We start from the raw sequence: 14804 nt of genomic DNA, 5'->3' as shown, positions 1-14804 counted from the left end.
CAGTCCGTTAGCCGACTCCTCCTGTGGGCAGAGTCGAGCTGTCTCTTTAAAAACCGATCAAACCTCTGAGTCTCTGGAGTGTGTTTACGGTTTGCTCCGGCTGATCCATGAAGGATCATAAAGTCGGAGCAGGAAGCTCTTCATGAGAGTGGGAGCGTGTTATGACTCTGAGTTAATGGTTAACAGGCGTGTGCTGACCTCCTGCGTCACCTGACTACACCTGGATATCTCTGCTGTCACTCCAACACTCACAGCTTCAGCTCCACTCGTCACCATCAGGTTCCTCTACGGTGGATTTTTTTATCTCTTTGTTCAGTTTTTGACTCAGATCAGCTGCAGCGATGGAGAAACTCTGCGCTGTCATTTCCTGTTTGTTACTGACGGTGGGAGCGTCACAGGCTCAGAAAGGTACGAGCTACAACACCTGTAACAGCAGAGCTAGCATACAGCAATGATTACACACTCAGGTTATCCTGTCTGTGTTTATATTTCTACCTGTGAACACAGAGTGAACACTGAGGAGAGGTAAACAGGTCGGCCGTGAACACAGGAGTGAAAGCAAAGATTAGGAAACAACAAATGTAGAGATGCTAATTTAAAAGATGCTAATCTGTGTTAACATTTCTTTTCAAAACCCTAAACATGTCATTAAACAGCTGCTTTAAAAAAACTTAATCAGGTTTAAATGTTAGAGGTCGATACTGAACATAGGCAGAGTTTCAAACTGTGAGGTCAGTATGTGACGGAGAAATCCCAGGATGACGAGAATTAAACGAGAAGAACATGAGATTTTCTCACTTTGTGACATCACTGATTGGTGCATTTCTCTTAGGGGTGGAAAAGGGTCTCTGATTTAAAATGAGAACATATTTTACACAAAACATAAATATTAGATGTGTTTTCTTTGTGTAATTTTAAATTAAATATGAGCTCTAAACAGTGGCGTGCCCAGACTGTTTGAAGGGCAGACACAAAAAAAAAACAACAACCAAAAAAAAACAAAAACAAAAACGGGCACATACAGCACATTCTCACCACTGAAGAGGAAGCTAGATCCAACACGTTTTCTAAGACACTTAAGCGCTAATTTTGGCCCCTAAGAGGGCACCTTAGCACAGGATTTACCTTCTAGAGAGGATAATGAAGTGTCCGTTTTGGCTCCTGAGAGGGAACTGTCATATTCATTTTGGCGCCCAAGAATGCGCTTTAGCACATTAGTTTTTTTGTACACGTTTGGTGCCAAAGATGGCACTTTGATTGGAGTTTTTACTTAAGAGTGCACTCTAACAAACATTCATTTCCCAAAAAAGACACTTAAGCACGCATTTTGACTCAAGATTGTACTTTGGCATGTGTCATAGCTTCTTAAGAGTGCAGTTTAGCTTGCATTTTGGCTCCTCTAAGAGCACTTTTGTTTGTGTTTTGACGCCCAAGGGAGCACTTTAGCACGTTTTAGCATTTTAAGAGTGCTCTTCAACACGTGGGTTCTTTCAAGACGGCACTATGTTGGATGTTTTCACTCAAAAGGGCACTCTACCAAACATTCAGCTCCCAAGAAGACACTTTAGCACTGATTTGACTCAAGAGTGCACTTTAGCACGTGTCATAGCTTCTTAAGAGTGCATTGTCGCAAACTTTCAGCTCCAAAGAAGACCCCTAACAAGTGTTTTGACTGAAGATTACACTTAAGCACCAGTTTTGGCTTCTTTAGAGTGTACTTTGACAAGGGATGGGTACCGAATTAGGTACTTTTGTAGGTACCGACCGAATTCTGTCAAAAGTACCAGGTATCGATTCATGTAAAACCAAAAGGTACCATGTTTAGGTACCTAAATGCATCCTTGTGACTGTGAGGGAGTAGAAGAGTAGGTGATTTTCCATGCTGGACATGAACACAGCATTGCAAGGTTATATATTGCAGAATAAATGTGTTAAATTGAATTTTTTTATATTTCGTTATTAAACAAATTGATATTTTTTACCACATAAACACAAAAAAGTACCGAAACTTGTTACCGTTGAGTACCGGTACCGATTGCCAGGTACCAGGCATCGGTACCGTATTGTTTCAGATGTGAAAGGTACCCATCCCTAACTTTGACACCTGTTTTGGACCACAAGAGGACACGTTAGCACACATTTTCCCTTTAGTGTGCACTTTAGCACCAATTTTAGCTTTTTGAGAGGACACTTAAGCATGTGGTTTGGCCCCAAAGAGGGTATCTTACACGTGTTTTTTTTAACAAATTGGCCATGAGAGGGGTGACCACCCCCTTTTCCCCCCTCCTGTGCACACCACTGCCTTTAAATTATTTGAAACCCATTAGAATCTGTTTTTTGAGCATTTCCCCTCCTGGTCAAACTTTTTAAAATTTTGGTTGTACTGCTCCTTTAAAAAATGACGTGTAACTGTAGTCTCTGTAAAGCCTCATACTTTATCCCTGAACAGTCTGAATCCAGGAGATCCTCCAGTGCTCTCTGAGGATGAAAAGTTTTCATAATGATTAACTCCGGCTGTAATGAGCTACAGGAAGTAAACATCTGTTCCTGTTAAAATCACAATAAGGCTTTATCAGCTTCAACAGGCCTCAATAAAAGAGCAGAGCAGGACACAAATCACTTTAATCCAAGGCTCCTTAACTCAGGATTAATCATTAATATCTGCTGAGTTAGACTTTTTGTTTCACTGTGATCAGGAACACTTTTTATTTACACTCAGATCTGCTGTGGAGACACTTTAAAAACACATTAAACACTTTTATTCACAGATATTTGTTCACATGAAAGAAAAATAACAAGATTAAAAAAGATTAATTAGTTTAGTTTAGGAGCTTTGACGATGAAATAATCCAAAACTTAACGTTTTTAGCCCAGGTTAAAAAGCTAAGTGTCTGTAGTTTGCTTTAAAAACACTCAGTGAGCTCAGAGAGTTCCGGAATGTAGTGACATCACAAAGACAGAAAGCTCTCTGTGCTTGATGATGAACATTCTAGAACCTCACTGATGGAGCTGCAGCATACTGACACTGTAAATCATTTAAAGATACTACGGGAGCCCCAGAGGGACAGAATACTGACAAAAAAACAAACAAATAAAAAAATTACGCCCTTTTTTAACGAGACAAAACTGTCGCTTATGTAAGCAGCTCAAAGTTCTCTTTCCTTCACTGAATTAAAACGAGCAGACGTCTCTGTGGGACTCGTTGACCTTTGACCTCTCTGTGTCTCAGATCCGGTGAAGCCCCTCGAGCGGCCGCTGCCTCAGTGGCTCATGGGAATCATCGCCGTGGCCGGATTCCTCTTCCTCACCTTCGTCTTCTTCCTGGCGAAGAAAGCGTGGTGTGACAACCCCAGCAGGTCAGCAGGGGGCGCCGTTTGACACCTGTGATTTGACACTTGTAATTTGACTCTTTGTTTTCAGTGAGGAGCTGAACACAGAGCATCAAATCTCCGTCTTTTAGTCACGTCAGGTTTATTTTTCCAGCAGGACCTCGACCACGGAGGAGAGAGTAACCGACGTCGTCATGGCTGAAGAAAACGCCTACGAGACGACTCTGGACCTGGTCGGGTACGGAGGACTTGACTTTAACGTGTCGTCATGTTTGTGGTTCATCCTGTTTCTTTGCTGTCAGAAAGAAATCAGTTTTAGTTTTAATCTGTGTGTTTGTGTTTTTTCTCCTCAGAAACAAAGAGAGAGCGAACATATATTACAACGAAGGCTTCGACGTTTCTGAAGAAAAGGTGACCGCCATGTGACCGCACTGCAGCGATCCTATTGGTCGAAATCCTCCCTGATGAACACACTAACATTAAACACTCACATTTATTAACTTGTCGTCTCAGGAGGAAGAAGCTGACTGTCAGAAACTTTCTCTGAATTATCTCCTTAAATGTTTGTTTTTTATCCTCAAACGTTGTGAAATCATTTTAAATGTCTGTAAAAACTTTCTGATCTTTAACGGTTTGATTAATTATCTGTGAAGTCCATGGATGTTTGTGTCTGAAAGCTGATCTGTGAGATGATTAATAATTTAACTTTTCCAACAAAACGCTGAGTCGACTGATTAATGATCCATGACAAAACAACCTGAGTCATGATTAACACGACAAACGAGAAATACAAGAGTCAGGTTAGTTCATGGTCCAAAGTTCAGAGGGAAACTTAATCACTGGTCTTTCTGGTAGACCTCCGTACCACTCGTTTCCTCTGAGGTAGTCCTCGGTCTCAGAAAGGTCAGTGACCCCTGTGTGTGTGTGTGTGTGTGTAGGGATGGGAATTAATAAGATTTTGTCAATACTGAGGCCCTCATTGATCTGATTCTTTATCCATTCCCTTATCAATTCCTGTTGTGAATTTTCTTGGTACAAAAAATAGCTTTACAGGTTTTCTGTGTCAACAACATTTAATTGAGTTTACACTGTAAGTGAATAAACTGTAACTGGTCCCTGAGTCTGGATATTTCTGGGCAGAATTAAACAGAAACAGGTCAAAATTTCACACAATGTGACGTTGATGTTCTGTGTTGTAATATATTAATAATTCAAGTAGGCCATCTAGTGTCTCAAAGTGGTTATAGCAATGGTTTAAGCTGTTTGGAACCTTTCTGTCAGCCATTACCCTTTCATTAGCCTGTTAGCTTTTGACATTTGAATTCTCAGTATTTTTTACAAAGAGTTGATGTGATATGTTTCTGTGATGAAAGCTGAAATTCTATTCTGAAGCTGAAGTTATACTGATATATGCTAACGGCTAGCATATCAATGCAGTTTCTCATATACGTTAGCATTTATACCATTTTGAATGTACTGAAAATGAATCTCCTGAGAGAGAGTGATGAACATTTCTTTATGAAGTCAGTTCTTCAGGAAAACTTCAAGCTGAAAATCCTGAATCAGAGTTTTCTTGGGAAACATTATCTAACTGCTAAGCTAAGATAGCTGCAGCAGACTAGTCGACGTAAGGCCCAGCGGCTCCGGCACAATGAAAAGAATTGATAAGGGAATTGTTAAGCACAAAGGCTAACGATATCGATGGATGTGTGTGAGACAGGTCAGTGTGTGTGGACCAATAAAAACGCAGAGCTCAGACTCCAGAGGGTGTGTTGTGCTCCCTTTACATTTTAATCAAACACAGATCATGTGGCACAAATCAAAGAGTGAAATCAATCAGAAGACAAAGATCATTCTCTACTTTTTCACAGCTCCTCAGCTCAGTGAAACCTGTAGGATGCTGCCCCCTGCAGGTGAACTCCAGAGTTTCAGACGACGTGAGCATGAAATAAACAAAGGGCTGAGACACCGTAAAACCAAACCCTGACTGCTGGATGACTGTGGCTTTTACATCTTTAAAGGGATTTTAACATGGCGGTGGAAGGTCAGCGCGTGTACGTTAAATAACCGACAAAAACTTGTTTTTTCGTTACTTTGTTTCGTGACTTGAAATCAGCACAGATTAAGATCGTAAACGTAAAAATGTAAAAGTGCTTACATATTGGACTCTGAGGGAAGTTTGTAACAGTTAGTTCGGACAGGAGAGGAGGTGGGGGCGCTAGAGAGCTGGCTGATACCTGCATTCTTTCTAATGTCCAGCAGGGGGCGACTCCACCTTCACAAACAAGAAGTCTTTGTAAAAACAGATTCTCAACCTCCTCCATTTTCTCCTGATTTGGTCAAATTTGGCAACAGAAAAACAAGTTGGTGAAGGTCAAAGGTGACTCCAGAAACAGATTAAAGTGTAACGCTGATTCATGCTCAGGACTAGCCGTGGAAAACTGCGCCGTAAAAACCAGAGACCACCTGTGACGACCCCATGAGTGAAACATAAAGTGCAAACCCAGCTGGTGTTTGAGTCCAAAGTGAAACCAAAACTTCAGGACGTCACTGAAACATTTCACATCAAAATAAAAACAAACAGAGTTAGTTTTCATCAACATTTTGAAATAAATTACAGCTCATCTGCTCTGACGTCTACGGATCAAGAAGCAGAAATGAAGACGTGACTGATATGTATGAGTCCATGCTGGAACGGTTTTCCCTTCTTGGTTCGTACAGCGATAAATATCTGACGACAGAGGAACTGTAAACAACGACCTGAAAGCAACAGACGGACATTTCTCTAAACCTCGTCTCCACGCCAAGGCGGGGCGTGTAGCAGCGTCTCTCTGCTCAGTTAGCTAAAAACATGAGTCAGGGGTGAGTTCATGGTCTTAAATCTCAGATAAAATGATCATTTCATCAATCAAGAAGTTAAAAACAACAACGCAACAAGATAAGGAATTCAGAAGTAGTTTGACGCTGTAGAAGTTTCTCTGAGATTCACGGCTAACAGCTTCCAGACGAGTTTCACTGAATGTGAGTCTGTTGCTTTCTTCCTGACAGCTTCTACAAATCATTTTAATATTAAATCTTCATTCAGACACATGCAAACGTTCTCTCTACCATAACAAACACGTGGAAGACGCTGTGTCTGTTGCCTGTGGGCGACAGGGAGTCTCCACCCGGCCCACCGAGTCCTGAGAGTCATCTCCATGGAGACAGGCGAATATGTTTGTGTTTTAGTAAATAAATGTTCAAACTGTGACTCAAACCATACAGAAATCAAATAATGGCACATTAAGAAGAATTTAAGACTGTGATATTTTGAATTTTTCAGTTTTAGCTCATTAGTCGGAGAAATTCAACAAAAAACCCCCAGAGTTTAAAGTTGGCTCAGCGCTAACAGCTAGCTCTCTGAGTGTGGGATAAACAAAAAACAAAAACAAAAACAAAAACAGTCTGTTGATGAAACGATCAGTGATGCTACACTTCTTCACATTTTCCCCACAATGTTAAAAACTGCTACTTGTTGGCTAATAGCTAACCAGTCGGTTACCACAGAGGAGAAGCTAAGCTAGCGTAGCAGCAGCCACAGCACTGATTCTTTTCAGTTCCTCTGGATTTTACTTCCTGCTGGCTTTAATCTGGCTCCGTCAGGACTCTGAGCGTTTCTTGGTTTGATAATCTGAGTGTTAGTTCGTTAGTGACAAAGTTTCTCCACCTCCTCTGGATCGGGCCATCGTTACTGAGGGTCGGGTTTTGACGTTTTTTCTAGAAGGATCTGAATTGAAGATAAAACTTGATGATCCCCACATATGATCACTCAGTCTTTGGACTTTTCATCCAGTGACACCATGAAGTGTCAAACTTCAGCGTCCCCGTTTATGTTCCAGACGACCTCCCATGGGACCACGAGCCAGAGGTTGAGAAACTCTGCTTGCCGATTTCAAAGCGGTGAGTTATCTGGACATGCTGCAGTGAGTTTAACAGGTTTGTGTGTGTGTGTGTGTGTGTGTGTGTGTGTGTGTTGGCACCATCTGATGCTGCTTCTTTTTTTTGCATGTTGGGAACTTCAGAGTTCAGGATCCAGGATGATCTGTAGTCCAAGAGTCAAAGTGTGTGTGGTTCATCTGCTCACAGGAGCGTCTGCGTTCATCTTTGAGTATTCATGCAGGTGTGTGTGTGTGTGTGTGTAAGTGTGTGTGTGTTATGACAGGACGTCCAGTGTGACTGTCCCTCTCTGTTTCTTCAGGATAGCGACCGCCTGTTCGTGCGTGACCCCCTGCAGACTCTCCCCGTTCACCGTCAGGATCTGATCGCCTCGTTTCAGACGCCCGTCCACCGCCGCAGCGCCCTGAGAACACACACACACACTGTCAAAAACACACTAAAAACACACAGCCTCTTGAATGCTATGCAGCTGTCTTTGGTGCAGAGTTCTGACCTTGCTGAAGACGGTCTTGACGTAGATGGGCAGGTCTCCATGTGGACTCCCGAACCCTCCCACGATGCTGAATCCGAGTCCCTCTGAGCCTTTCTCCAGACTGATGCTGCGGGGCCGCGGACCCCTGAGGAGGAGGAGGAGGAGGGGGTCAGGTTCAGGTGAGTGTTACCTGTCATTACAGAGCTGAGTGTGTGTGTGTGTGTGTGTGTGTGTGTGTGTGTGTGTGTGTGTGTGTGTGTGTGTGTGTGTGTGTGTGTGTGTGTGTGTGTGTACTCACTCTGGCTCTGTGGTGTGTGTGTCAGTGTTTGCTGACAGGCTGGAGCTGCTGGACAAACTCTCTACCTGAGTGGCGATGGCGCTGATGTTGGTGTCTGCTACCACCTGAGACCACAGACAGGTGAAACGTTACATCAGCGCTCAAACATCCAGAACATTCTGAGTGTGTGACCTGTTTCCTGTGTTTTCTCCTCTGCCTGTATCTATGGAGAGATGCCTGAGGCAGGGAGAGCACACCTTCGCTCTCATTCAGGTCTATCTATAAAAAGGGCCAAGGCATTAAATTCACACCAATACGCTCTATTATCTCCATACATTAAAAACCAAGGCAGGCAGAGCACACCTCTTACTGTTTCATGTGCATGAACAAAAAGCAGGAGAGGGAAGGTGTGCTCTCCCTGCCTCTGTTTCGTGAACATACTTAAAAAACCAAGGCTGGAAGAGCACACCTTCGCTCTCATTCAGGTCTATCTATAAAAAGGGCCAAGGCATTAAATTCACACCAATACTCTCTATTATCTTCATACATTAAAAACCAAGGCAGGCAGAGCACACCTCTTACTGTTTCATGTGCGTAAACAAAAAGCCACAGACAGGACAGCACACCTCTTCTCTCCTTGACTAAATAAAAAGCCAAGGCAGAGAGAGCACAAGTCTCTCTGTTTTGTGAGCATGCATGAAAACAAAGACAGGAAGAGCACACCTTTCCTCTCATTCAGGTCTATCTATACAAAGGGCCAAGGCATTAAATTCACACCAATACTCTCTATTATCTTCATACATTAAAAACCAAGGCAGGCAGAGCACACCTCTTTCTGTTTCATGTGCATAAACAAAAAGCGGGAGAGGGAAGGTGTGCTCTTCCTGCCTCTGTTTCATGAACATACTTAAAAAACCAAGGCAGGAAGAGCACACCTTCCCTCTCATTCAAGTCTATCTATAAAAAGGGCCAAGGCATTAAGTTCACAACTATACTCTCTATTACCTTCATACATAAAAAAATCAAGGCAGGCAGAGCACACCTCTCTCTGTTTCATGTGCATAAACAAATAGCAAAAGCAGGTAGAGTACAACTACACCCCCATTTCATAAGCTTTCATTAAGGAGCAAGGTAAAGAGAGCACACCTCCCTTCCATCATGTGTGTACATGAAAAGCCAAGCCAGGAAGAGCACAATAGCACCCTATCATGTGCAAATATGAAATGTTACAGCAGGAGGAGCACACCATCCCTGTCTTTATGTGTCTAAAGATACAGCCTGTGCAGGAAGAGCACAACATTCTCTTAATTCGCGTGTGCACTTTAAAAGCCAAGGCAGGGAGAGCACACCTAAACTCACTCCCTAAATGAAAAACCTAAGCATGGCTCCATCCTATTTTGCTTGCATACATAAAAAGCCAAGGCAGGGAGAGCATCAGCATGGAGCCCTGAAAAGAGAAGAGACCTTATGGCCTCCCTGAGCTAAGGTTTCACTCACTATCTGCACAACTGAACACAACAAGTTATAAGCAAACTTCCCTTTTTCAACCATGAAAAGAGCAAAGGCAGGGAGAGCACACCTCCCCCATCTTTCACCTGTATTCATGAACTGTATGTGTCATGTTGAGGATTGGTGCTGGCGTCAGCTGACTAATGCAGAAAAGCTAATTTTTCTCTCAGATATGGATGTGATCGTCAGCAGTTTGTAAACGAAGAACAGTTGCAGGCAGAGCACACCCTGATGTTTCCTCCGAGCTGTCTTTAAACAGTTATTTACAATATACAGTCTCCTTATCTGCGGGAGTCACTGTGTTTGGAGGGGCTAATGGAAAAAAGATGGACTGGAAAAGTGTGTGTGTGTGTGTGTGTGTGTGTGTGTGTGTGTGTGTGTGTGTGTGTGTGTGTGTGTGTGTGTGTAAATCTGTTTACTGCAGACTGATGAAGCCTCAGCAGCATAAAGGCCTGCTGCTGCTGTTATCACACTCTCAGCACGTAACAGTCAGCTGGAGCACACTGATAACACACACACACACACACACACACACACACACACACACACACACACACACACACACACACACACACACACACACACACATACACAGCAGAGGTCGGAGACACAAAGCACTCCTAATAACAACCATTAATCATGTTTATGTCGTCTCTGAGTGTTTGTTTCTCAGGTTTATTTTGCTCCAGTCAGCTGATGGATGGCGTGTTTGTTTGTTTGTTTTTTTGTTTGTTTATAACACAGCCATAGAGACAGCGTTTTTTAAATAAACTACAGAGTTTTGTGTTCCCATGCTGCCGCGGCGTGGGTCTCCTTTAAACGTGGATCTGTGAGCTCCTCTACCTGACAGAGTGTAACACGTTTAATGAGGTCCCATGGCGAACAGCAGGTAATAAATGCAGTTCTTCTCTTTAAAGTGGATTTAGAAGCTTCTGGTTTGATTCCCAGGAGGTTTATATATATTTAGATTAGCAAAAACCAAGACAGAGACAGGAACAATGAGATGAAGTCTCCAGGAACAGTCCAGTGGATCCCACAGCTCCTCAGTTCTTGCATCCTTCATGTTAACCTCAGTCCCTCCCTCCAGGGATGAGAGGAAATTAAGACTCAGCTTCAAATGAAGTTTTATCAAATTAACATGAATGATATAAAGTGTTACCAACAGGCTCAGGGTGGCTTTACTAATGATTTCATTGGATGGTGTTAGAGAAGAAATCCAGGAGTGATCGTGTTTGTTCTGTTGATTTGATGACTGACATGTTCAGTTTTGTTTTTAAATCTAAAAAAAAAACTTTTTCAGCCTCAGCCAATCACATACCAGCTGTTGTCTGAAATTAAATGTTTAAACAGAATCTGATTTTCACTCAAAAGCACATCATCAGCAAAAATGTATTAAAGGAAACAATATAATTTAAAGTCTACGTTTTTAAAGTCCCCGTAAAGAGTTTCTAAGTGTTTGTGAAAAGGTCTTACTTCCAGATATCTGCCTGATCCTGATCCTAAATGCAAGGTCTTAGCTTCCAACAAGCTAAAGGTTAAAACACAGGGAAAAGATTAAATAACAGGCTAAACGCTAAATAACAAGCAAAAGCTAAAACACAAACTAATTGCTAAAACACAAGCTAACAGCTAAAACACAAGCTAATTGCTAAAACACAGGATAAAAGCTAAAAAACAGGCTGAAGGCTAAAAGTCAAGCTAAGGCTAAATAACAGGCTAGAGGCTAAAACACGAGTTAAAGGCTAAAAAACAAGCTAAATGCTAAAACACAAGCTAAGGCTAAAACACAAGCTAATTACAGAAAACACAGCATAAAAGTTAGAATCAAGCTAAAGGCTGAAACACAAGCTAAAGGCTAAATAACAGGCTAAAGGCTAAAACACAAGCTAAGACTTGATAAGAGTCAAAAGCTAAAACACAGGCTAAAGGCTAAATAACAGGCTTAAGGCTTATTACAGGCTAAAGGCTAAAACATGAGCCAAAAGCTAAAACACAGGATAAAAGCCAAAAAAGAACAAACTTAAGGCTGAAACACAGGCTAAAGGCTAAATACCAGGCTAAAGGCTAAAACAAGAGTTCAAGGCTAAAACACAAGCTAATTGCTTAAACACAGGATTAAAGCTAAAAAACAAGCTAAAGGCTAAAACACAGGTGAAAGACCAAAACACAGGCTAACGGCTAAAACAAGAGCTAAAGGCTGAAACCCAGGTTTATGTGTTAGTGCTAACGTTGTCTCCAACCCACAGTCAGCAGTTATTCTGCAGTGGTCTGTTCAAACTTGAGAGTCTATCAATAAAATGAAGAGCCAGGTTACGTTAGCTCTGCTTGGTGAGGTTGGAGTTGGTAGATGAGCTCTGGTAGGACAGAACCAGGATTCACTAACGTTACACGTTACAGACACGTCTCAGAGCACCGGGCTGTGAGGAGAGAGAAATATAGCAGCTGCTAAACTACGCTACAAACTGACAAAGTTAGCTTGTTGTCAGGTTTCAAAGCGTAGCTCTACCTAACTGTTGATAAACACCGTACCTCATGGAGCTGGATCTGGAAAAAAGTTCTGATCTAATCTCCAAATTATTTCCAAAACAAACACACACCTTGTAAAAAGTCATGCCTTCACCGCAGTGTGTGTGTGTGTGTGTCTCTGCTTTATGGAGGACTAAAGATGGAGAAGGCTTAAGATGAAAGCTTTGGGATCCACCCTTTGACCTCCTAGCTTATCCAAGATGGAGGTCAAAGGTCAAACCCAGATGTGTGTTAGTGTTGTTACCTGCAGGCTGATGTTCCCGTAGCTGTTCTTCAGCATGGTGACCACGTCGCTGTGGGACAGGGCGTCCACTGACTGACTGTTTATACTGACGATCCTGTCCCCAACCTGCACACACACACACACACACACACACACACACACACACACACACACACACACACACACACACACACACACTTGTAGTGTTAATCTAACAGGTAGCGTCGCTGTGTGTCACACACTTTGTACAGTCAAACAAACACTCCACCTTGAGTCGGTGCGTCTTGGCGGCCACTCCATTGGCCTGAATCATGGCGATGAAGATGGGGATGTCACCCAGCGGACTCCCCTTCCCCCCCGCTATACTCACCCCTAGGGAGTCACCTGCACCCTGAGAGGGGAGACCGGGAGAGGGACACACCTTTTAAACTCTTTAAACTCAGTTACATCTCTTTGAGCTCAATCAGCCACCGATACAGTGTGTGACTAACATGACATCATGTGGTCATACATGTAGAACGCGTGTCTGAGCTACGTGTTCATTTACCCGTTTGATCTCCACCGTGCGGACCCCAGCGTCTAGCCCTGCAGACAGAGAGGAACATGGGTCAGATCAAAGTCTGAGACGCCAAAACGACCTGACGTGGCGTTTTCACTTTAACGGCCTCTACCTGTGCTGATGGAGGAGGAAGTGATGTCACTGCTGGTCTTTGTGTTGTTGTTGTTGAGGGGGAGGGAGTCCGTTGAGGTCGGCGTGGGGGCGTCAGGTGTTGTGGGGTCACATGACGTTGGGGTATGTGTGAGGGGCGGGGCCACAACACCTGAGCTGTTGCGGCTCACGCGACTCATCTGGAACAAAGAGCGTTAATTTAAAACACAAACAGCTAAATTACAGAGTCTGAAACTAAAGATTAAAGACTCAAAGAGGGGGTGTTGTACTTTTTTCAATCTTTATTGTCCCTCTGGGGCCCCCATACTATCTTTACCTGATTCCCAGCTCAGTAAATCTCTGTTTCTCTCTGGTGTTTAGTCCTGGTTCTTGTTCTTAAAGCTCTACACGGCCTTTATGCTGCAGCTCCATCAATGAGGTTCTAGAATGTTCATCATCAAGCACAGAGAGCTTTCTGTCTTTGTGATGTCACTACATTCCGGAACTCTCTGATCTCACTGAGTGATTTTAAAGCAAACTACAGACCCTTAGCTTTTTAATCTGTAGTAAAACCTTTCAGTTTTGGATTTTTTTAGATTATAATTGTTGTTTTTACTTTTATTTATTGCATTTACCGTAAAATACCGAATAAACGCCGGGTGTAGCAGCACGTTTAGAAAAATAGATGCCTGTTCAAAATAAACGCCCGGTCTGCTCAGTGATTGAAACAAATAAACGCCTCGGCTACTATTTGGTATTTTACGGTATATCAACAATTATGATAGTAATTTTTTCAGTCTTTATCCTGTCTCCATGGTTTCCTTGAAGTGTCTTTACATGATTTACAGCTCAAATAAATCTCTATATTTTTCTCTCTCTGGTGTTTTTTTAAAAAAACTCTTCTTTCAGCCTCTGTCCGAAACATGTCTTTTTAGCTGCTGTCTCTTTAAGATGAGCCCCCTTCCCTCTGATTGGCCAGCACTCTGGAGACCTGTTGGGGAGCGGTGCTATGTGCAGACCTTGGTGTTTGAGGCCCTGGCCCTCCAACATGTCATGAACCATTTACAAGATCCTGATGTGATGACATCATCTTTTCAGGAAGTCCGGTAAAAACATTTTTTTTTTCCTTTTTTTTTTTTTTATAAGGAGCATTTAGACTACAGACTGTAAGAAAATGGATTTCATCTTGCTCGGCTTGAAGAGGGTGCCACATAAACTGCTCCCCCTGGTGGCTGCCTGCAGTATAGGTCAAAAAATCCATCTCCCCAGTCATTAAAAAATAAAATCACTTGGTAGAAATGTTTGTTTTGATCTGACTACATGCAGATTCTCTCAGTCTCCCTCTTAGTCTAACACACACACACACACACACACACACACACACACACACACACACACACACACACACACACACACACACACACACACACACACACACACACACACCTGGCTTCCCTGTGAGTTTTGTCTAGAGGAGATCCAGGATGCAGCTTTCAGCCGACCGAGCTCCAACAGGACGGTCCCCCGAGCACACTGCAGGACACACACACACACACACACACACACACACACACACACACACACACACACACACACACACACACACACACACACACAGATCATGGTATGACACTTTGCTTTGGCTTTCTGAACATGTCAGGACAGTCTGGTCATGGTACCTTCAGTATGGCGGCCACAGTTTCCTGTGAGGCGTGTCTCGTATCGTCTCCGTTCACCGACAGGATCTGATCCCCCTGCATCAGCCGGCCGTCCAGCTCCGCAGCGCCCCCTCTGACCACCTCAGAGATGAACACACCACTGCCACTCCTAACACACACACATGAAACACACACACACACAGGCGTCACATCCCTCACAGCACA

The 14804-nt window shown here is 43.0% G+C and overlaps 2 protein-coding genes across 8 annotated transcripts in view; one reads left to right on the top strand and one right to left on the bottom strand.

Moving 5' to 3' along the window:
* Positions 1-103: 103 nt before the first annotated feature.
* Positions 104-4201, top strand: pdzk1ip1 (PDZK1 interacting protein 1). The gene is made up of 4 exons (XM_074667617.1): positions 104-408; positions 3230-3356; positions 3484-3567; positions 3683-4201. Exons 1-4 carry the CDS (start codon positions 342-344, stop codon positions 3753-3755), a joined length of 351 nt encoding a protein of 116 aa, XP_074523718.1. The 5' UTR covers positions 104-341; the 3' UTR covers positions 3756-4201.
* An 899-nt stretch (positions 4202-5100) lies between these two features.
* patj (PATJ crumbs cell polarity complex component) overlaps positions 5101-14804 on the bottom strand; it is a 134177-nt gene continuing 124473 nt past the window's right edge. For all 7 annotated transcript variants that reach the window (XM_074667609.1, XM_074667615.1, XM_074667613.1 and 4 more), the window contains 9 exons: positions 14601-14748; positions 14368-14454; positions 12944-13121; positions 12820-12857; positions 12541-12663; positions 12294-12398; positions 8036-8139; positions 7759-7882; positions 5101-7668 (listed from right to left, as the gene is read on the bottom strand). In XM_074667609.1, the coding sequence (XP_074523710.1) occupies positions 7522-7668; positions 7759-7882; positions 8036-8139; positions 12294-12398; positions 12541-12663; positions 12820-12857; positions 12944-13121; positions 14368-14454; positions 14601-14748 (1054 nt within the window). In that variant the 3' untranslated portion in view covers positions 5101-7521. The remainder of the gene's footprint in view (positions 7669-7758; positions 7883-8035; positions 8140-12293; positions 12399-12540; positions 12664-12819; positions 12858-12943; positions 13122-14367; positions 14455-14600; positions 14749-14804) is intronic.

This window comes from Halichoeres trimaculatus, unplaced genomic scaffold (genome assembly GCF_033239565.1).
Source record: "Halichoeres trimaculatus isolate MK-OKI-2021-1 unplaced genomic scaffold, fHalTri1.1 fHalTri1_scaffold_4, whole genome shotgun sequence".
NCBI lineage: Eukaryota > Metazoa > Chordata > Actinopteri > Labriformes > Labridae > Halichoeres > Halichoeres trimaculatus.
This window is presented reverse-complemented; position numbering and strand designations above follow the sequence as displayed.